Here is a 24299-nt window from a genome sequence, read left to right as displayed (position 1 = left end):
AGAAACCCACGCTGTCACCGTGAGAACGTGCAAACTCCACACAGCCCCAGGGTCAGGATAGAACCCTGTGCACTCTGGCACTGTGAGGCAGCAGCTCTAGCAGCAGCTCCACCCCCTCCCCCCCCTATGGCTACTTCACAAAGTATTATCTACATTGAGGCAGTGAGCACAAATTCTATTCAGAAAATACCCTTTAACACACTGAGAACCAGCCTGTTAGCACATTGTTTTTCATAGGCACTGGTGAATTTAATGCATATAATTCTGGTAACAGTCATTTAAAAATGCTTTTCATGGAACTGTTGACAACACTTCATCACATTAATGGAATCACATTACAAAATTGTGTTTTTGATCATTTTAAAAGTAATTAAGTTACGGCAAGCCACTTTGATAAATTATAGTCTGATCATCTGCGCACTGCAGTTTCAGTCCACTGAAATAAAGGCGGCGGAAATCAGATCAGAATGCACCCCAAATATTCAAGGTAAGCAATTCCACGTAGAAAGGTGAGCAACAGTTGCTTATTGCATTAACCTATGAGGCTGGCAACTGGGCATTTAGTCCTGGCTACAGAGGATCAGAAATGGGAGATCTCACTTGCATCGGGTGAGAGCTCAGGACAGTTACGTTCACAGGTGATCCAGCACTTGGCGCTGCAGCAACGATAATCGCATCCTCCGCTATTCCCGAACGCAGAGCCCCACGTGTATTTGAGAACAATGACGTGGCTCACGTGTATTTCAATTCCCAGTGGCCCAGGCAGGTCTTGGAGAACGTGAGCTCTACAGTGTGTTGTACTTTACTCACATGTATTCTGCAACACTATTGTCCCAGGCCGCTTCCAAACCTAAACACAGTCCCAACGCATTTTAGAGTACACCACACAACTCGGCATATTCTAGAAGACGCGTGGCCTTGGACGTGTGAGTTCCAGAACACATCGTGGTCTTGGCTGTGTGCATTCTAGAACAGGGGGGATTACAGAACACATCGTGGTCTTGGCTGTGTTCTCAAGAACACGTTGCCCTCTGCTGTGTGTTCTACAATGCAAAGTGTCGGTTCTGTGCTCTGGAATACAACATGTCATTGCTATGTGTCCTAGAATACACGAGCATTAGGTGCATGTTCTAGAGCACAATGTATCTCTGGTGCATGTTCTGGAACATAATGCGGCTCTGATGTGTGTTCGAGAACATGACGGGCCTTTGCTGTGTGTTCTAGAACCTGTGTGTCTTTGGTGGGTGTTCTAGAACCAGGGATGTCTTTGACCTCGATTTAGAGCATTGAGGCCTGTTCTAGAACACATTGTGTCTTGACTGTGTGTTCCACAGCATAGTGTTCCTTGGCTGCGTGTTCCAGAACCCATTGGTCCCTGATGCTAGAAGGCGCTGAGTCTTGGTTGCGTGCATTCTGGAACGTGCGTGTCCCAGATACCCTGTGTTCTAGGATGCACAACTCCACTGTAGGCCGGCGATTGGCCTCTGTCCTCCATGTTGGACCTCCCTCGCACACACAGCCCTGTGCCACGCGGTTGGCTGCGGACGGGCCTCCCCTAGGTACAGCAGGTCGCTCGGCTATGCTTCGACTTCATGCCATGCCCCAGATCCACAGTCTGCGACGGTTCCTTTGGTTTCTTCACGATCCCCGCCAACACCAGCTCAAAGACGGTCTCAAACAGCAGGTCCACGTTGTGGCCTGTCTTGGCGCTGGTTTCGAAGCACACGCTCTCCGCCACAGGCAGGTCCCTCTCCTCCAGCATCCGGTACTTGAGCAGCTGCTTGTACAGGCGGATGGCATCGTCCCTGGTCACCTGCCTCTGCGCGGGCGGCCGAGCTCCCGGCTCTGCGCTCTCGGCGGTCAGGTCAGACTTGTTGCCGGCCACAGCAAAGATGCAGTCGGGCAGCGCCGAGTCGGCCAATGCCAGGAAACGGTCCTCCAGCTCGCAGAGGCTCTGCCGGCACGTCACGTCGTACGTGAGGATCACCGCAGCCGCACCCCGGCAATACAGAGAGCCCAGGCCGTGGAACTGCTCCCGACCTGCAGGGGAAAGACAACGTTAGCCTTGTCACCATCCCAGCCCACTGACCACCCCGGAACGGGGGAGAGGGGAAGGAACAGCAGGACACACTACTCCTCCTTGCGCTGTGGGAGAGGAGGAACAGGAGAGAAGAGAGAGGGGGGGGAAGAGAGGACAGAGGGAGAGAAGAAGAGGGGCAAAGGGGGAGAGAGAGGAGGGACGGGGGGGGGAGAGGGACTGGGAGCGGGGACAGAGAGGGAGAGGAAAGGAGGGACAGGGAGGGGAGAGAAGTGGCCAGAAGGGGAGAAGGGAGAAGAATGGCGAGGAGGGGGGAAGGGGAAGGAGAATAACACACAGAGGCAACAAGCATTCTCCACCCCACCCCAACATCACGAGAACAGAGACTTCCTTTCACTCAGAAACCTGCACAACTTTCCAGAATGTCGAGAAGACTGTGGGCTGAGTCTGGAATGCACAACGAGGGCTGGAGGAGGATGAGGAGATCAGCCAGCGCTGGAATTCCTCAGGCATCAAACACAAGAGGCCTTTCAGCCTTCAACTCTGCTGATGGCCCAGTCTGCTGCCCACCTTTCCTCTCTGTTGGCAGAGAGTCAAAGGAGCGGGCAGCTGGAGGCCTCCCGACTGATGTCCAGTTAATGGGATCCCGGGAAGTTCCCGATGGAAAGCCGCACAATTTAAATCTGGATCCCTGCACGTGCATATGTGGGTCCTGAACACGAACCATCTAGAAGCCCCAACGGGTCGTATAGGGCAGGGGCGAGTACAGTCCACCCCGAGAGATCACAGGGTCAACACCGATTCCATGCCCATGCACGTGCCCAGAGGATGACGTGGAAAGGGCAAGGTTGACCTCTGCTACCAGGAGTGGCATCTCCTGTCAAAGGTCACAGAGCAGAGCAGGAACAGAGAGGAGCCAGAACAGGCAGGAGGAGGTCACCATTGGAGCAATGTCAGTGAACATAGAAACATAGAAAATAGGTGCAGGAGGAGGCCATTCGGCCCTTCGAGCCAGCACCGCCACTCATTGTGATCATGGCTGATCGTCCCCCGTCAATAACCCGTGCCTGCCTTCTCCCCATATCCCTCGACTCCACTAGCCCCTGGAGCTCTATCTAACTCTCTCTTAAATCCATCCAGTGATTTGGCCTCCACTGCCCTCTGTGGCAGGAAATTCCATAAATTCACAACTCTCTGGGTGAAAAAGTTTTTTCTCACCTCAGTCTTAAATGACCTCCCCTTTATTCTAAGACTGTGGACCCTGGTTCTGGACTCGCCCAACATTGGGAACATTTTTCCTGCATCTAGCTTGTCCAGTCCTTTTATAATTGTATATGTTTCTATAAGATACCCCCTCATCCTTCTAAACTCCAGTTAATACAAGTCTAGTCTTTTCAATCTTTCCTCATGACAGTCGATGGGGGGGGGGGGGGGGGGGGGGGGGGGGGGGGGGGATCATCAACAAGGGGGCGAAGTCAGAGGATACCAGAACTGTCCCCTCCCACAGTGCGACACTCCCCCATCACTGCCCCTCCCACCACACTCCACCAAAGAATATTACAACACAGGAAACAGAAACATAGAAAATAGGTGCAGGAGTAGGCCATTCGGCCCTTCGAGCCTGCACCGCCATTCAATATGATCATGGCTGATTATCCAACTCAGTATCCTGTACCTGCCTTCTCTCCATACCCCCCTGATCCCTTTAGCCACAAGGGCCACATCTAACTCCCTCTTAAATATAGCCAATGAACTGGCCTCAACTACCTTCTGTGGCAGAGAATTCCACAGATTCACCATTCTCTGTGTGAATTTTGTTTTCTCTCATCTCGGTCCTAAAAGAATTCCCCCTTATCCTTAAACTGTGATCCCTTGTTTCTGGCCAAGGAACAGGCCCTTCAGTACACGATGTCTGTGCCAAAAATGATGTCAAATTAACCTCACCTCTGCCTGCACGTGATACCTCCAATCCTTGCATATCCGTGCCTAAAACCCTCTTAAATGCCACATCCGTCTCCACCACCTCTCCAGACAGTTTGTTTCTGTATGAAACACAATGAGTACAAACTTCAAACTTTCTACCACTAGACTTCAAGCTTTGCTTTCAAGTGTTTGACATTTCCACCCTCGGGGGGGGAGGGGAGGTTCTGTCTGGACTCGAGGAAGTGCAGATGCTGGAATCTTGCCAAGAACACAAAGTGCTGGAGTAACTCAGTGGGTCAGGCAGCAGCTCAGGAGGGTTTGGACAGGCGACATTTTGAGTTGGGACCCTTCTTCAGACATCTGTAGTACGGGAGAGAAAGTGGAACAGATGGGACAAGCCCTCCTTGTCAGGTTTTGTCCCGCCCCACCTCCTTTCCAGCTTTCTCTCCCCCACTACATCCAGTCTGAAGAAGGGTCCCGACCTCCATGTCCTCCAGAGATGCTACCTGAACTGCTGAGTTACGCCAACACTTTGTATTCAGACTGTCCACCTGGCCCATGCCTCCCATATTTTTACAAATTCCTATTAGGTCTCCAACAATCTCTGGTGGTCTAGAGAAAATAATTTGACTTTTCCATATCTCTACTTGTAGGTAATGCCCAAGTCAGGCAAGTATACTTCTTCCGCACCCTCTCCAAAGCCTCTACACCCTTCCTGTATTGGGGTGAGCAAAACTGCACTAAACAATCCAAATGTGACCTGATTTTAAAAGCTGCACCATGACTTGTACTCAATCCCTTGAACTGCGAAGGAAAGCATAGCATGTTCCTTCTTTACCATCCTTTCTGATCCGAAACGTCACCCATTCCTTCTCTCCAGAGATGCTGCCTGCCCCGCTGATTTACTCCAGCTTTTATAGTCTTGTCTTCGGTTTAAACCAGCATCTGCAGTTCCTTCTTACACACTATCGACCTGTTTCAAGATAGAGTGGTGAAACAGGCACTTTGGCCCACCGAGTCCGCATCGACCAGCGACCCCCCCACACAATAACCCTATCCTACATACACAACTAGCCTACAACCCTGGATGTCTTTGGAGTGTGGGAGGAAACTGGTGATCCCAAAGAAAGCCCACGCGGTTACAGGGCCAACATACAAACTCCATACAACCACACACAGTCTGGATTGAATCTGCTTCTCTGGCGCTGTAAGGCAGCAACTCTACAACTCCGCCACCGTGCTGCCCTGTTGACTATTTCAGAGAGCTATGGACTTCAACCCGAAGAACCCATTCGACATCAACGCTGTTGAGGGTCATGCTATTAACTGCATACTTTCCCATTGCAGTTGACCTCCCAAAACGCAATTCCTCACACTAGCTCAGATTAAGCCGTCTGCCATTTCTCAGCCCATATCTGTATCTACATCCCTCAGTACTACCCATCCCTTACTGGGACATTCCCTCAGCAAGATCCTACCCACAAGCATGGCGTTTGTTCAGTATAATGCCCCTGTCCCACTTAGGAAACCTGAACGGAAACCTCTGGAGACTTTGCGCCCCACCCAAGGCTTTTGTGCGGTTCCCAGAGGTTGCAGGTGGTTGCCGGAGGTTGCAGGTAGTGGAAGCAAGTAGGGAGACTGACAAAAACCTCCGGGAACCTCCGAGAACTGCACGGAAACCTTGGGTGGGGCGCAAAGTCACCAGAGGTTTCCATTCAGGTTTCCTAAGTGGGACAGTGGCATTATGCCCCTTCCGCAGTTCGGTGCGCCCTCGACAACACCCTTCCCACACTGGGACCGTTTCTTCAGTAAGATCCCTCCCACACTGGGACGATCCCCTTTGAGTTTTCCAATGCACTGAAATAAATTCCAACCCGTAATCTCTGCTCCCTGCAGTGGGATTGAACACTTCACCCTCGGCACTGACTTTCCCATGAAAAATATTTTAAATCCACCATCAATGGCTGGTTGATTTTCGATGCGATGCTACAGGCAGATGTTGGGTTTAACTTCAGTCAACAATCCCCTGCTGGTTAGTTGCCACAGATTAATGCACTAATACTCAAGCTCCTTCTGCAAACACTCCCTGTCGGCAACATCTCTCTTGCAACTGCTCACTCCCAGCAGTGGCCTCTCCAAAGCTCCCCCCCCCCCCCCCCCCTCCCACACACACACTTGGCTCCAGCATCCAACCTCCCCCAGAGTTGCTGCATTCGCCCTAGGGATAAGCTGCAGCGGAACCAATGTGAACCTCACGGACTTCACTCTGTCAGTCGGTCTTCGAGAAGTGAAAAGATTCGAAAATAGGACAGCTAATCCCGCAGACATTTTCTCCGCAGGAAGCTACAGATGTTTGTAAACAGAGCGAGACATCAAAGACGAGAGCAGAGGCTGGGAGTCGGACTTAAAACCCCCACAGGCACCAGTCGGAGGAAGGATCCAGACCCGAAACGTCACCCATTCCTTCTCTCCAGAGATGCTGCCTGTCCCGCTGAGTTACACCAGCATTTTATGTCTGTCTTCAATGCTGACCCATCCAGTTGTTGGCAATTACACCTCCAACACATGTTTCAAATATCATACCCGCTCTCTCTTCAAGAACAATCAAGAACGCTCTCAGTTCTATCCCAGAGTGAGTGCCATTTTGACCCCGACCACTAGGGAATGGGACACATCAGCCAACATGTCGCTGAGGGGTTAGCAAGGGGTTCATAACAATAATAATAATACAGCTTCCAGTGCACAGCGGAGAGCTTGCACACAAAGACATGGAACATTTCATTGTCAAACTGCGTAGAAACAGGCCATTCGGCCCACCACATCCACACTCGTCCATATCACTTCCAACGTCCAGCTCTGCTTATAGCGTTCTATGCCTGGAGATTCAAGAGCTCATCTGGGCACTTCTTAAACTCTAAGCACCTCTAATACTGTTACTACCCTCTGCTAGTTTAATCTAGGCGCTCACAACTCTCTGGATGAAGGATATAGGAAGGAAGTCAACAAAATAGAGAGAGTACAGAGGAGATTTACTAGAATGTTGCCTGGGTTGCAACAACTAAGTTACAGAGATAGGTTGAATAAGTTAGGTCTTTATTCTCTGGAGCGCAGAAGGTTAAGGGGGGACCTGATAGAGGTCTTTAAAATGATGAGAGGGATAGACAGAGTTGATGTGGACAAGCTTTTCCCTTTGAGAATAGGGAAGATTCAAACAAGAGGACATGACTTCAGAATTAAGGGACAGAAGTTTAGGGGTAATATGAGAGGGAACTTCTTTACGCAGAGAGTGGTGGCGGTGTGGAATGAGCTCCCAGTGGAAGTGGTGGAGGCAGGTTCATTGGTATCATTTAAAAATAAATTGGATAGGCATATGGATGAGAAGGGAATGGAGGGTTATGGTACTGGTAGGGCCGAGAGCTCAAGACATCCTCGGCCCCCAAACGTCAAGCAGGCAACATTCCTGGTAAACCTCTGTGGAGGCAATGGGACTGGTGGGAGAACACAAGCAGCCACGTGGATTCACTTGGATGCATTTGTACACTTGGGGAACAATAATGTGGGATCCTGTAGCTGGGCACAGAAGAGAGGCATCCGAGAGGCTGTGGGTAAACTGTGCAAGTTGTCGGGGCTCAGGCCAAGGGGGCGGTGGAGGCCGGTTCTCTTTTGAGATACTTGAAAGATACCTGGATACTTTCAAGAGTGTGCTAGATAGGGCTCTTAAGGATAGCGGAGTCAGGGGATATGGGGAGAAGGCAGGGTACTGATTGGGGAAGATCAGCCATGATCACATTGAATGGCGGTGCTGGCTCGAAGGGCCGAATGGCCTACTCCTGCACCTATTGTCTATTGTTCCCTCTGACCGATGCAAAGTGACCTATCACAACAATAATTACCAATTATAAAGCACCTTCAGCCCAGAATGATGCTCTTTCACTTTTAAAGGGAGAGACTGTGGAGAGGTTTGTAGGGAAGGGATCTCCACAGGTACGGTCACCAATGATGGAGCCATAGACCCCGTAGAGAAGTCAAGAGGATTGTAAACAGTGAGATCAGACGGTTGTGAGGGGCCCGGAGTTGGGGAGGACCCTGAAGTGATCGGCCCATGTTTGCTGAGGTGTTGCCAGACCGGGAGCAACACAGGGTGGGTTCAGCAGGAACAGGACATCAAAGAGATCTCCAAAACCCACCGCCCGTCCCACCGAATGGTGTGCAAGACACAGCTGAGCCTGCCTTCTGCTAGTGGGCTGACTGACCACAGTGCTGGGCACCACACCTATATCTACCTCAGCATCAAGGCTCCTTCACTGCCACAGCTCTCTGTGGGTCACTGACTCCCACCCACTTGCACAAGACCAAGACAGTTTTAAACACATCCTCACGTCTGAGGAAGGGTCTCGTCCCGAAACGTCACCTTTTCCTTCTCTCCCTGGATGCCGTCTCACCCGCTCAGTTTCTCCAGCATTTTTCTCTACTCACGTTACCAAGTGCATTTCTGAAGTGACAACTGACAGGCGCTGAGGCCCCAAAATACAACACTCCACACAGTCAAAGAGGTCATCGCTTACATCTCCCCCATGGTGAGTGCTCCCCACTGTACAGCCACAACCAGGAGATACCTAGAACCAGCCAATCTCTGGTCTAACCCGTTGAAATGTTGCCACTCTCTCTCTCTCTCTCTCAACCCACAACGCTTTGAGGAAGTATCAAGGGACAGCTGGTGGAGCTGCTGCTTCACAGAGACCCAGGTTCGATCCTGACCTCGGGCGCTGTCTGTGTGGTGTTTGCACCTTCTCCCTGCGACCACGTTGATTTCCTCCAGCCTCCTGCCGCATCCCAGACACGTGGGTTTGTAAGTGAATTGGACTCCGTAAATCGCCCCTAGTGTGTATGGATGTGAAAGTGTGATAACAGGACTAGTGTGAAGGTCGTGTGGACTTGGTGAGTCAAAGGTCCTGTTTCCATGCTGTATCTCTAAATCTCTATACGCCAACCTCTCTAAAAACTGCACCCAAGAATGTTTTACTTCAAAGATATTCTTACCCTCGGGTGAGTGTTTATTTTTAGAGCTGAAAGTCAACAGAACCAGAGCAAGCCAGCTGTGCGGACCATGGGAGCTGTCCTTACTCTCTCCCACAGCCCCGTGACAGCGCCCCCGTCCATTTTCCCCCACAGTCCCCTTTGGAAAGTTCCCGTTGAATCTGCCTCTTCCGCCCTTCCAGGCAGTACGCCCCGGATCACTGCTGTCCGCCATGTGTATACACATTCTCCCTTCTCTCCACTCTGGTTCTTTTCCCATCCCCTTCACTGTGTCCTCTGGGCACTCACATTCATAAGGTCATAAAGGATAGAAGAATTAGGCCATTGGGCCCATCAGGTCTACACCACCATTCAATCATGGCTGATCTATCTCTTCCTCCTAACCCCTTTCTCCTGCTTTCTCCCCATAACTGCTGACACCTATACCAATCAAGAATCTATCTACCTCTGCCGTAAAAATATCCACTGGCTTGGCCTCCACAGCCTTCTGTGGCGAAGAATTCCACAGATTCACCACCCTCTGACTAAAGACATTTCTCTTCATTCCCTTCCTAAAAGAACATCCTTTAGTTCTGAGGCTATGGCCTCTAGTCCCAGACTCTCCCACTCGTGAAAACATCCTCTCTACATCCACTCTATCCAAGCCTTTCCCTATTCTGTATGTTTCAATGTGGTCCCCCCCTCATTCCTGCCTCAGGAAACAGTTTCATCCCTCTCACTCAGGCAAAAAACACGTCTGATGTTGAACGTATCTGTTAAATCTCCCCTAATCTCTCAGCTGCTAGGGTGACATGTTGACGCAGTGGTAGAGTTGCTGCCTTACAGCGAATGCAGTGCCGGAGACCCAGGTTCGATCCTGACTACGGGTGCTGTCTGTACAGAGTTTGTACGTTCTCCCCGTGACCTGCGTGGGTTTTCCCTGAGATCTTCGGTTTCCTCCCACATTCCAAAGACGTACAGTGTAGGTTAATTGGCTTGGTAAATTTTTTTTTAATTGTCCGTAATGGGTAAAGGATACTGTTAATGTGCAAGGATCACTGGTCAGCGCGGACACGGTGGGCCGAAAGGGCCTGTTTCTGCGCTGTATCTAAACTAAACTAAACTAAAGAACACTCCCAGTTTCTCCAGCCTACCTGTGGAACTGATGTCCCACTCTGGGACTGCTCCAGTAAACCTCTCTGAGGTTGGGACATTCTCATTGAAGTGTGGTCTCCGTATATCCACCCCAACTGGATATCCACCCCAACTGGGAGGTTAATACAATCTGTGTCACGCGAACATCTGATCCTGACGTTTAATCAACAATGGCTTTCAAGCCCGAGGCTGCTTCACTATTCAAATCTTTATCCTCAACAATGCAGAGCTAGCTTGCACTTTTGTTAGCTTGTAATAGGCAGCCAGCGATATTTACAGTTCGCTGTAACCTTAAACTGTGTCCACACAAACAACTGTTCAAAGGCACACAACCTGAGCTAAATCTCAACCACTCCCCAGTCACCTGATCCCCAGGTTTAACTGGGCCAAGGGCCTGCACAGAAACCAATTCTTACTCAACTAGAGACAAGTGGCTTTAGTTCAATATCCGTGAATGCCTGTGCAAGAATAAAAGAACAATTAGCCCAGACTGGAGAGAACAATCTAACATTGTTCTGCCTCACATGTACACATATTAGCATGCTCAGTATTCCTTGTCCAATGCAATGGGCTGTTCAGGCCATCAGGAGTATTCTGGGCAGCACAATGTTAACACGGGTAGACAAAAGTTCTAGGAGCAGAATTAGGCCATTCGGCCCATCAAGTCTACTTCATTTAATCTTGGCTGATCTATCTTTCCCTCTCAACCCCATTCTGCTGCCTTCTCCCCAGGACTCCTGCGCCCTCACTAATCAAGAATGGTGTGACAATAAGTGGGATTGAGGTAAATGAGGGATAGTCATAGAAACATAGAAAATAGGTGCAGGAGTAGGCCATTCGGCCCTTCGAGCCTGCACCGCCATTCAATATGATCATGGCTGATCATTCAACTCAGTATCCTTCCTGTACCAGCTTTCTCTCCATACCCCCGATCCCTTTAGCCACAAGGGCCACATCTAACTCCCTCTTAAATATAGCTAATGAACTGGCCTCAACTACATTCTGTGGCAGAGAATTCCAGAGATTCACCGCTGTAAAAAATCTCAATCCTAAAAGATTTCCCCTTTATCCTTAAACTGTGACCCCTTGTTCTGGACTTCCCCAACATCGGGAACAATCTTCCTGCATCTAGCCTGTCCAACCCCTTAAGAATTTTGTAAGTTTCTATAAGATCCCCCTTCAATCTTCTAAATTCTAGCAAGTACAAGCCGAGTCTATCCAGTCTTTCTTCATATGAAAGTCCTGACATCCCAGGAATCGGTCTGGTGAACCTTCTCTGTACTTCCTCTCTGGCAAGTATGTCCTTCCTCAGAATTAGTCGGGTATGGACTCGGTGGACCGAAGGGCCTGTTTCTGCACTGGATACAACACTGCAGTGCATGAGATGACAGCTAGTCTGTACCATCACCCTATCCCCAAACATTAATCCCAGAACACAATCCAGCATTCCCAGATCCGACATTTCCAATGGATTGCCAGCCCAGTCATCGGAATGTACTTGAGAAGGTGCCGAGATTTATGATGTGCCTGGAATAGTTTAGCTCCGACTAGCGAGGCTTGGATAGTTTTCCTTACAAGACAGGAAGGGGAGATCGAAGGAGGGTTCTATAAAATAGAGCATCAAATTCCCTCAGCAGAGGCTTCAAAACCACAGCGACACAAATTGAACACAATTAGTAGGAGTAGAGAGATGAAGAGGGTAAATGTTCTCACTCGGGTGTAGGAGTCCGGGACATGCTAGCTATGATGGGGAGAAAGATCTCATTTCCACATTTAACCAGAGTACGTGATGTGACCCTGAAGATACATGACCTTCACGGTTGTGAACCTGGTGCTGGGAGGTCAGATTGGATTGGCGAGTTCTTAATCATCCAACACCAACATGATGGGCCAAATGGCCTCCCTTCACATCACAAATTTTCAATCATTCTATGAAGAACTTTGTTGGGAACATTGTAGATTCTCATCCATGACCCAGGGTTACTCCAAAGTGTCGGTCACCAATTTTAAGGTTCTCTTTCCATTTTCAGGGCATTTCCATTCCAGAGGGATCTGTTTCATTCCATCCACTCAGTCAACTCCATGAGACACCCTGCTCTCCATTAGATCTGCCCTTAATCTTCCAAACTCAAGATGATGCAGGACTGCTCTGTGCAACAAATCCTCAGAAATTAACCCTTTGAGAAATGCACACTCTGCTCCACTGATCAACTATATTAATAAATTGAAGGTCACAAGTGATAGGAGTAGAATTAGGTCATTTGACCCATCAAGTCTACTCCGCCATTCAATCATGGCTGATCTATCTCTCCCTCCTAACCCCATTCTCCTGCCTTCTCCCCATAACTCTGATACCTGTACTAATCACAAATTTATCTATCTCTGCCTTCAAAATATCCACTGACAGCCTCCACAGTTGCAAAGAATCACACAGATTCACCACCCTCAGACTTAAAGACATTTCTCCTCATCTCCTTCCTAAAAGAACATCCTTTAATTCTAAGGCTATGACCTCTAGTCCTAGACTCTCCCATTAGTGGAAACACCATCTCCACATCCACTCTATCCAAGCCTTTCACTATTCTGTATGTTTTGATGAGGAGTGCACCTTTAGAAACTGTGCGTACTCTGGGATGGGAGTCGCGCACTGGCACCACTGTCAATTGAGCGGTAACTGTCCCCAGTGAAGAACAGCAAAGGTGGCACAGCAGTAGAGCTGCTGCCTTACAGCGCCAGGGACCCGGGTTCGATTCTGTCCACGTGTGCCATCTGTAAGTGATGGTGTGGGTTTTCTCCAGGTGCTCCGGTTTCACCCACATTCAAAAGACGTACGTAGGTTAATTAGCTTCTGTCAATTCCCCGGAGTGTGTAGGGTGCAAAAGCGGAATAACATAGCACTAGTGTACGGGTGATTGATGGTCGGCGTGGACTCGGTGGGATAAAGGGCACGTGTCCACGCTGCACTCTACTCCTCAGCTGGCTTCCCAAAGAACAAGACAAAAGCTGTGGACACCACGCTAGTGACAAGGGAGTCGCAAGGCAGCAACTGAGTACGAGGACAAGGAGATCCAGGAAATCCACAGAGAGCATCAAGGTCTTACGGCGGAACTGAAAGTGGATGTTGAAGGGTTTTAACAATGGAGCAGTGGGAGTCATTGAGAACCCTGTGACTGCTGTTTATTATATACAACTGCCAGGCTGTTATAGGACAGACGTGCTCTAGAAACACCCTGAGCGCACTGTATTGATACAGAGAATAAAGTGGCGTTGGGGCTCCTTTGTTGCAGGGTCTCCACAACCATGAACTCCTCAATGAATCATGAACTCCTTAACTGGAGGGGGACCAACGTTCTGGCAGGCAGGTTTGCTAGGGCTACACGTGTGGGTTTAAACAAAATAGTGGGGGTGGGAGGGATTGACAAATTGGGAGTATAAAGATGGAGTTGAGGGGGAAGTGATCTCGAATTACTGAGTGACGGAATCACTTGGAGAGAGAGGGGCTGCTTTCCAGAGAACTACAGCAGTGGGCAGTGGCAGCTCTCTATGACACTGATTAATTGGCTTGGTTAATGTAAAAATTGTCCCTAGTGGGTATAGGATAATGCTAATGTGCAGGGATCGCTGGTCGGAGCGGACCCCGTGGGCCAAAAGTGCCTGTTTCCGCGCTGTATCGCTGAACTAAAACTTCACTCTGAGCTGACAAATGGTGAAAGACCTGGATATAGTGTATGAGGAGAGGATGTTTCCCACTAGTGGCAGAGTCTAGGACCAGAGACCATAGCCTCCGAATAAAAGGACGTACCTTTAGAAAGGGAATGAGGAGGAATTTCTTACATCAGAGTGTGCCGAATCTGTGGAATTCACTTCCTCAGCCCTTGGAGACCATCAATGGATATCATGTGTCTACACAGTGTAAATGGCTCGATTGTAATCATGTATTGTCTTTCCGCTGACTGGATAGCACGCAACAAAAAGCTTTTCACTCTACCTTAATACATGTGACGATAAACTAAACCAAACCACTGGCAATGCTCAGAGTCCACAGTGACTAGAGTCACGGGAATAATAGTTTGAGGCTTGTGGGGCATGGTCCCAGTCGGCTCGGCCCGGAGAATTGCAACATCTCGTACTTCTGCATTCTCACCCCACCAGTTTTCACTTGCCTCCCGTCCCAGTGATTTCCACGAGTGACTTCCAAAGAGCCCTGGGCTCCCCGGCCTCAGTTTCGCACCATTGCCTGTCTTCGCTGGCATTGATAAGAGGGGGAGAGGGAAGGGCGATTATATTTCACAGCACAGGCCAAGTGGGAGCAGGAGTCTTGTGAGGATGTTGTAACAAGCTACTGCCAAATAAAACAGCGTAAGCCGTGGCTTGTGACCAGATCAGATGTGGAGCAACAGCTTCCACACAATCCGTGGGCCCCACATTCTCTATCAGTCAGAGCATTGCACAATTAACATTGCAGTCATGACTCAGAACAAAATCAGATGAGTTGACACCAAGAGGCACCAGCACGGAAACAGGCCATCTCGGCCCTACAAGTCCGTGCCGAACAATTATTTTCCCTTATTCCCACCTGCCTGCACACATACCATAACCCTCCATTCCCTTCTCATCCATATGCCTATCCAATTTATTTTTAAATCATACCATCGAACCTGCCTCCACCACTTCCACTGGAAGCTCATTCCACACCGCTACCACTCTCTGAATAAAGAAGTTCCCCCTCATGTTACCCCTAAACTTCTGTCTCTTAATTCTGAAGTCATGTCCTCTTGTTTGAATCTTCACTATTCTCAAAGGGAAAAGCTTGTCCACATCAACTCTGTCTATCCTTCTCATCATTTTAAAGACCTCTATCAAGTCCCCCCTTAACCTTCTGCGCTCCAGAGAATAAAGACCTAACTTATTCAACCTTTCTCTGTAACTTAGTTGTTGAAACCCAGGCAACATTCTAGTAAATCTCCTCTGTACTCTCTCTATTTTGTTGACATCCTTCCTATAATTGGGTGACCAAAATTGTACACCATACTCCAGATTTGGTCTTACCAATGCCTTGTACAATTTTAACATTACATCCCAGCTTCTATACTCAATGCTCTGATTTATAAAGGCTAGCATACCAAAAGCTTTCTTTACCACCCTATCTATATGAGATTCCACCTTCAAGGAACTATGCACGGTTATTCCCAGATCCCTCTGTTCAACTGTATTCTTCAAGTCCCTACCATTTACCATGTAAGTCCTATTTTGATTTGTCCTGCCAAGGTGTAGCACCTCACATTTATCAGCATTAAACTCCATCTGACATCTTTCAGCCCATTTTTCCAAATGGCCTAAATCACTCTGTAGACTTTGGAAATCCTCTTCATTATCCACAACACCCCCTATCTTGGTATCATCTGCATACTTACTAATCCAATTTACCACACCTTCGTCCAGATCATTGATGTACATGACAAACAACAAAGGACCCAACACAGATCCCTGAGGCACCCCACTAGTCACCTGCCTCCAACCCGACAAACAGCCATCCACCATTACCCTCTGGCGTCTCCCATTCAGCCACTGTTGAATCCATCTTGCTACTCTTGCATTTATACCCAATAGTTGAACCTTCTTAACCAACCTTCCATGAGGAACTTGTCAAAGGCCTTACTAAAGTCCATATAGACAACATCCACTGCTTTACCCTCGTCAATTTCCCTAGTAACCTCTTCAAAAATATCAAGAAGATTAGTCAAACATGACCTTCCAGGCACAAATCCATGTTGACTGTTCCTAATCAGACCCTGTTTATCCAGATGCTTATATATATTATCTCTAAGTATCTTTTCCATTAATTTGCCCACCACTGAAGTCAAACTAACAGGTCTATAATAGCTAGGTTTACTCTTAACAAGAGTAACCTTTTTAACCAATGGAACAACATGCGCAGTGCACCAATCCCCGGGGACTATTCCCGTTTCTAATGACATTTGAAATATTTCTGGAGTAACTCTGGGGGACAGACAGCACCTCTGGAGAGAAGGAATGAGTAATATTTCGGGTCAAGACCCTTCTTCAGACTGCTCTCAGTCTCAGTCACATGTGATAGTCTCAGTCATAAGTGATAGGAGCAGAATTAGGCCATTCGGCCCATGAAGTCTACTCCACCGTTTAATCATGGCTGATCTATCTCTCCCTCCTAATCCCATTCTCCTGCTTTCTCCCCATAATCCTTGACACCTGAACTAACAAAGAAGACATCTATCTCTGCCTTCAAAATATCCATTAACTTGGCCTCTCTAGCCTTCTGTGCCAAAGAATTCCGCAGATTCACCACACTCTGGCTAAAGAAATTCCGACCCCACTTTCCTAAAGGAACGTCCTTTAATTCTGAGGCTATGACCTCTGGTTCTAGACTCTCCCACTAGTGGAAACATCCTCCCCACATCCACTCTATCCAAGCCTTCCACTAATCAGTAAGTTGGATAATTTGGGTGGCACAGCGGTAGAGTTGCTGCCTTACATTGCGGGAGACCCCGTATTGACTCCCACTACGGGTGCTGTCCATACAGAATTTGTACGTTCTCCCTGTGACCACTTGGAGTGTGTCTGGATGCTCCGGTTTCCTGCTGAGGACATACAGGTTTGTAGGTTAATTGACTTGTGGTAATTATATATTGTCCCTATTGTGTATTGGGTGGGTCAAAGGGCATCACGCTGTATCGTTAAAGTCTAAAGAGACTGCATTTGCTGGAATCTGGAGCAAAACAAAAGGAGAGAAGGAAAGCTCATGCTGGAACTCAATGGGTCAGGCAGCACCTGTGGATAAAAAAGGGAACATTTCCGGATCGGGACCCTTTAATGCCAGTTGAAGGGTGCCAATGGAAAACGTCACCCTTCCATTTCCTTCTGCGGATGCGTCTGACCCACTGAGTTCCTCCCGCAGCTCTCCTCCTTCTCCACAATGAAAAGTTATTCTGCTGACAAATTTATGAGGGGGGAGGTGGGAAGGGAGGATATCAGTGGGAAGCATTGCCTTCTCCTCCTTCCTGCTGCTGCACACTGTACTTCAGTCCAGTGGTCAAAAGAGCATAGAAACAACTTGAAGACGTTATAATCACACAAGCAACTAAATGTTGCTGTACAAGGAGGAGGGATTCTCCTGTGTTTAAGAGGGAACTGCAGATGCTGGAGAATCGAAGGTTACACAAAAAAGCTGGAGAAACTCAGCGGGTGCAGCAGAATCTATGGAGCGAAGGAAATAGGCAACGTTTCGGGCCGAAACGAAGGGTTTCAGCCCGAAACGTTGCCTATTTCCTTCGCTCCATAGATGCTGCTGCACCCGCTGAGTTTCTCCAGCTTTTTTGTGTAACGGAGGGATTCTCCTGTTTGGATCCTTCAGCGCGCACCCCCCCCCTGCCCCCCTCCCCCTCACCACTCAGCTAATGAGCTGTTTCTAAAATGGAATTGCCACGTTCAGTGAAAATGACAACCAATTCCTGGACAGTAAAGTCCCACAAACGGCTACTCCAAGAGGGCAAGAACACGGGAGAAACACAGAGAGAGAGAGAGAATGCGATTGTCCAGTCATAATGCAAGCCAGTGATGGAAGCCATTAAATTGGTCCCTTGTTCCAAATTATCCAGCACCCAATTCACTGAAGTGGAGTTGAACCTCAAGAGCTTCTGATGAAGTTGTTTCCTCCCACTCATCTTCCTCTTATGTGGCCCCTTGGGGTTGAGGAAGACATATTTTCCGCTCCAGTTGTGTACAGTTAAGTCGGATTAAAGGTACTCAGTGAGGCCTGTAGAGACTGCCTCATGGTGGATGGTGGGTCGTTTAGTTTAGTTTAGAGAATGCAGCATGAAAACAGGCCCTTTGGACAATCCACGCCAATTCGGTCACCTGTTCGCGCTAGTTCTATGGTACCCCACTTTCTCATCCACTGCCTATACACTACTGGCAATTTACAGAGGCTAATTAACCTACAAACCGTCAAGTCTTTGGGATGTGGGAGGAAACCGAAGCACCCAGAGGAAACCTACACGGTCAGTGGGAGAACATGCAAACTCCGTACAGACAGCACCAGAGGTCGGGATTGAACCCGGGTCTCCGGCATTGTGAGTCAGCAGCTCTACCAGCTGCACCGCCCACGGTGTATTCCTACATCCATTTACCCCAAGTTCATTTGCCTACTACTTCCCCACAGCCATCAGACTATTAAACCTGGCACGGATAAAACTCTGATTATTAATAACCCATTATCTGTTATTTGCACTTTATTTATTCATGTATGTATATATATTTATATTATGGTATACGGACACACTTATCTGTTTTGTAGTAAATGTCTACTATGTTCTGTGTGCTGAAGCAAAGCAAGAATTTCATTGTCCTATACCGGGACACATGACAATAAACTGACTTGAACTTGAACTTGAACCAACATTCCAGGATCTCAGTGCCACATTGAACGCTTCTTCATTCAATCATTGAGTTGTTGGATTTTCAAAGGCGGCTCCGAGCACATCTGCCTGCCTGCCAAGCAATCCCCTGATAGAAGTCAGGAGGCAGGAACCAAATGCTGGGGATGTTAGGCTGGCAGAGGGCACCGACAGTGGTTCACCAACCCTTCCCCTGGATTCTGTGACATCTCTCCAGTGCCTTCAGATGTCTGCTCTCACTAATCCAATCCCAGAACCATTCAAGTCAATAGACAATAGACAATAGGTGCAGGAGTAGGCCATTCGGCCCTTCGAGCCAGCACCGCCATTCAATGTGATCATGACTGATCATCCCCAATCAGTACCCCGTTCCTCCCTTCTCCCCATATCCCCTGACTCCGCTATCTTTAAGAGCCCTATCTAGCTCTCTCTTGAAAGCACCCAGAGAACCTGCCTCCACCGCCCTCTGTGAGGCAGAGAATTCCACAGACTCACCACTCTCTGTGGGGAAAAGACGGCAGGGATCAGCGCTGTCTGAATAGACTGAACTCACAGATGATTTGAGGCATCCGTCTTCAAACCCATGAGGAGAGTTTGATGGCTCTGGGCCTGTGCTCACTGGAGTTTAGAAGGACGAGGGAGGATCTCATTGAAACCTAATGAAAGGCCCAAATAGTGAATGTGGAAAAGATATTTCCAGTAGTGGGAGAGTCATAGTTTCAGAACAGAAAGGCATACCTTTAGAATGGAGATGAGGAAATAGTTATTTAGACAAAGGGTGGCAAATCTATGGAATCATTGCAACAGATGGCTGTAGAGGCTGATTGATTATGGTATTTTAAAGCAGAGACTGGTAGGTTCTTGATCACTAAGGGGGTCAGGTGTTAAGGGGAGAAGGCAGCAGAATATGGTTGAGAGGGAAAAATAGATCAGTCATGATCAAATTGCTGTGCAGACTAAATGGGCCAAATGGCCAAATTCTGCTCCAATGTCTTATGATGATCATAAGACGATTTCTTACTTCGAAACATAGAAAATAGGTGCAGGAGGAGGCCATTCGGCCCTTCGTGCCAGCACCGCCATTTATTGCTATCATGGCTGATCGTCCCCTATCAAAAACCCGTGCCTGCCCTCTCCTCATATCCCTTGACTCCATTAGCCCCCAGAGCTCTATCCAACTCTCTCTTAAATCCATCCAGTGACTTGGCCTCCACTGCCCTCTGTGGCAGGGAATTCCATAAATTCACAACTCTCTAGGTGAAAACGTTTTTTCTCACCTCAGTCTTAAATGGCCTCCCCTTTATTCTTCTCAGTTGGACAAAGGCTGACCCAGCACACTGAAGGCCATGGTGAATTTCTACATGTGTAACTGCCTTTGTTGAGAGAGAACTCCAAAGTGTGGGAAGTGGACTCTATTTTTCAAGATCTCATTTTGAACCTTGATTGTCAGAGGTTCCTGCGTGGTACGGCTAAGGATATGTGGTACAGGAGCCTCTGTCTTGAAGGTGTTGAACACGAGTAAGTCAGGAAAACTGGACAAGGTCTGAAGAAGGGTCTTGATCCGAAAAGTCACCCACTCCTTCTCTCCAGAGATGCTGCCTGTCCCGCTGAGTTACTTTTTGTGTCTATTTTTGAGGAAAACTGGACACATGTCCAGTCTCCATCACAAAGTCTGCTCCCGACACGATAACTCCCCCCTGCCTCCTTTACTAGGTGGAGAATGATCACAGGAATGTTTGGGTTAACATATGATGAGTGCTTGATGGCACTGAGCCTGTACCCGCTGGTGTTTAGAAGGAAGAGGGGAGAGAACTCATTGAAATTAACGAATAGTGAAAGGCCTGGATAAAGTGGATGTAGAGATGATGTTTCCACTGGTGGGAGAGTCTAGGACCCAAGACCTTAGCCTCAGAATAAGGAAGTGCTTTTAGAAAGGAGATGAGGAGGAATTTCTTTAGTCACTGGGTGGTGTATCTGTGGAATTCATTGCCACAAAACGGCTGTCGAGGCCAAGTCAACGGATATTTTTAAGGCATAAATTGACAGATTCCTGATTTGTACAGGTGTCTGGGGTTATGGGGAGAAGGCAGGAGAATAGAGTTGAAAGGGAAAGACAGATCAGCCATGATTGATAGGCTTGATGGGCCAAATGGCCTGATTCTATTCCAATAACCTATGAACTTATCAGCAGTGCTTTATGTCTCTAAGCCCATTGTGGTCATGATGAGCTACAGACCATGTCCACACTGAGATCGCCAACTCCAACTCTACACACCACCCTCTGGCAGGCACCCTTCCCAGCCGTAGCACAGCAAGGGGAAATGCTGCCTCCCAGCCCCAGCTTCAAGCTCGACCTCGAACAAGGAGCTGTGCGCAGTTTGTACGTTCTCCCTGTGTCTGCGTGAGTCTCCTTCGGGTGCTACTGTTTCCCTTCCACATCCCAGAGATGTGTTGGGAGGTTTAGTGTAGTGGGTGTCAAAAGGATCAATGGGGAATTGGTGGTGTGTGAGAGTGAATAGCCATAGGGAAATGCGGAGGGGGAAATGGGATAGATAAAATTGCCTCTCTGAGACCAGCATGGATCAGATGGGCCATTTCCTCCTGTGTTATTGCCTATTCGAAATAATGTATAACCAAGTTCCAGAAACCTCTCAATAAATCTGTTCACCTCTCTAGTTCATTGCTTGTTGTACCCACACATTGCCCAAGCTTCTAGTTACCTACCCTAGTATCTCATACATTGATGGTAAATTATCTCTGACCACATTACTATGATGCTCTGTGTCATGGTTCAGATGCCACAGGAGCAAGTTGTTGTTATCTCTCCAGCCCAACTTCACCCTGAAGCAGGGGTTTTATTGCAACCCTGATTCACTAAGTCAAACAGCACAAAAAAAGTCCCTTTGGCTAAACTCATCAATGCCGATCAAAAATGGCCCATCTAAGATAGTCCTATTTAGCCCGCATTCAGCCCATGGCAGTTACTCTAAACCTCAGAGACAAGGAACTGCAGACGCTGGGCTTACAACAACAAAAAAAGATGCAAAGTGCTGTGGTAACTCAGCAACGAGGAACAAACTCAGCATCCAACAAAGCCACATCTTCCACAAGCGGCACCCGTGACTGTGTAAAGCCTGAATTAACTTCACAGCAAGGGAAAGCAGCTACTTTCCAGGAACTGGCTGGCCAAGTGTGGGTGAGCTACAAATAGTGTGACAGAGCAACCCAGATAGAAACAGAAAGTGCTCAGCAGGTCAGGAAGCATCTGTGGAAGGAGCAACCAAAGGAGTCAATGTTTCCGGTTGAGAAACCTTCAGTGCACCAGCCTGATGAAAGTTCATTTACACAAGACATTTAACTCTTGTTCCCTCTCCACGGCGACTGCCTGACCCGCTGAGGATTTCCAGTGCCCCAGTATTGTACTGGCAAGACCGGCCCAGAGGTATGATCCTGGTCTGCAAACCCAGACCACAGTAGGGGAGACTTTAGACTCTTGACATACAGCGTGGAAACAGGCCCTTCGGTTCACCAAGACCAAAAATCACCCCGTAAACTAGCTCTATCCTGCACACTAGGGTCAACTTACACTAGGCCATTTAACCTACAAACCTGTACGCCATTCGACTGTGGAGGAAACCGGAGCTTCCGGAGAAAACCCACGCGATCACGGGGAGAACGTACAAACTCCGTAAAGACAGCACCGGTAGTCAAAATTGAACACGGGACTCCGGTGCTGAAGGCAGCAACTCTACTACAGGAGCAGCAATAGACCGAGGCAACCCCTTCAGTGACTTACAGCATCACCAGGCTGTTACATCGACCAAAGAGCATTTGATTAACAGTTCTGGTGAAGATTCTCCCACACTGTGGCGCTCCCTCGACACTATCTCTCACACAGTGCGGCGCTCCCTTCAGTATCACTTGGGTGTTGGAGACGGAGGCGCTCAACAATTACTAAGCATCGAGACGAGCCAAGGCACGAAAAGCGACCGGATAAGCGATGGTGTATGGGAGGGTCTTACATTCAATGTTTAAGTTTCCTAAGATTTAAAACTAATGTTTCAATTTGGGAAGAAATCAGAACCGGGAATTGTACCGTATCAGGGCGGAGTTGGGGAACTCTCTCCCCGGAGAGCGAGGGCGTTGGGACTGGGAACTCGCCCCCACTCGGCAAAGGTTGAGCGAGGGGAGAGAGAGCAGGGGTGGGTTTGTGCAGAAACGGGATCAACGCAAACGGCCAGAGAGATATGGGTAGGAGCGGGCCAGATGGAGAGGGGTTGGCGTGGGATACGCTAGCCCGGAGCAGAGGGGCCGAACGGCCTGAATGCAGCCCCCTAGTCACTGGTCTACAAAGCGGTGACCAGCGGCCGAGGGGTCAGGCACGTACGCTCGGGCTTGGTGTCAAATTTCACACTTAGATGCGGACCTTAAGTTGCATTTGTATAGCAGCCTGGTTAAAACATGCTGTAGGGAGACAGTGTACATGGGGAAGGGAGGGGGAGGGTCGTCCAAGTAGATTTGTGGGATTTAATCCGTCCCTCTGGCTGCCTCACCACCGCCCTACACCACCCCTCTCCCCCCGCACCTCATCCCTTTTACCCCTCTCCTCTCCCCCTAACTTCCCTCCACCCCACCTCTGTTGATCCCTCTCACACCCCCATCCCTCACCTCAGCCCTCACCTCTTCCTCCCCCTCACCTCACTCCTTCTCCCCCACACCCCTCGTCCCCTCCCTCGACGACCCCCCCCCCCCCCCCTCTGTCCCCTCACTTCACCCATCCTCTCCCCCCCCCTCCTCCCATCCCTCACCCCCATATCCCACCTCCCCTCTCACCCGCTCCCTCATCCCCATTCTCCTCCCCCGCCCTCAACCCTCCCGTGGTCTCCCCACCTTCTACTGTGGCCCCCCGCCCCCCTGCCCCCCTCCCCCCTCACTCCCTGCTCCAACCCCCCCCCCCCCCCCCCCCCCCCCTCCCCCCGCTCACGTCTCACCCGCCGTGTCCCAGATGGAGATACTGTGGGCGCCCCAGTGTTTGAGGTAGAAGGCAGCGCCCACGGTGCTGACAGTGTCGTGGAAGCGGCGCTCGGTGTAGCGCTGCAGCAGCGAGCTCTTGCCCACGTTCACGTCGCCCAGGATCACAACCTTGCCGTCCGGCTTCATCATCCTGCTGCCGCCCCGGGGCAGACTATAGGGATCTTTGCTCCCGACTGCTCACTTCTCGGCCAAACCCTCCCTCTGAGCAAAGCGGAAACGCTCGCCCCAAGTGGCCGCCCCGGAATAAAGTTTTCCCAACTTCAAAACTCGCCAAGCGACAGAGACGATATCAAGATTCAAAATATTGGCAATTATCGCATTCCATCGACAGTAAGGCATTATTTGTGTTTTTTCCTGATTCCTTTTATATCTAAAACGTTTCAGAAGTGATAAATTGGACTGTACATTTTTTTAATCGCCCCTGGTTCTCAAGTGGGTTTTTACACACAAAAGGAAAACGCCTCTGAAGCAAAATTTATCATAAAAAAAATCACAAACCATACGTGGGTTTTGAATTACATTTTACTCAGATGCGAGCCAAATTGTTAGCTGTTTATTGGACAAAATCAACCTCAGCAAGGGAATTATTTGAAAGGGAGTGGGTGTTTAAGCTGTCAGAACATTTTATTATTTGCCAAAATATGCATCTCAATAGTATAATGATTTACTTTTCCACACACCACTCGTAAGTCTGGAGATTT

General features: G+C 48.9%; 1 protein-coding gene across 1 annotated transcript; it reads right to left on the bottom strand.

The window, feature by feature from the left end:
• Window positions 1-343: 343 nt before the first annotated feature.
• rab20 (RAB20, member RAS oncogene family) lies at window positions 344-23822 on the bottom strand. The gene is made up of 2 exons (XM_055636623.1): window positions 23556-23822; window positions 344-2040 (listed from the first exon to the last, which is right to left on the bottom strand). Exons 1-2 carry the CDS (start codon window positions 23725-23727, stop codon window positions 1556-1558), a joined length of 657 nt encoding a protein of 218 aa, XP_055492598.1. The 5' UTR covers window positions 23728-23822; the 3' UTR covers window positions 344-1555.
• Between the last annotated feature and the right edge of the window lie 477 nt (window positions 23823-24299).

Source organism: Leucoraja erinacea, chromosome 6, assembly GCF_028641065.1.
Source record: "Leucoraja erinacea ecotype New England chromosome 6, Leri_hhj_1, whole genome shotgun sequence".
NCBI classification, from domain to species: domain Eukaryota; kingdom Metazoa; phylum Chordata; class Chondrichthyes; order Rajiformes; family Rajidae; genus Leucoraja; species Leucoraja erinaceus.
This window is presented reverse-complemented; position numbering and strand designations above follow the sequence as displayed.

Bases quoted from the DNA above. Each gene is read 5' to 3' on its own strand.
- rab20 (XM_055636623.1), bottom strand. From the start codon at position 23,727: ATGATGAAGCCGGACGGCAAGGTTGTGATCCTGGGCGACGTGAACGTG. The intron at 2,041-23,555 runs GTGAGACGTGAG...TTTCCCCTGCAG, and splicing joins CTCCATCTGGGACACGGCGG to GTCGGGAGCAGTTCCACGGC.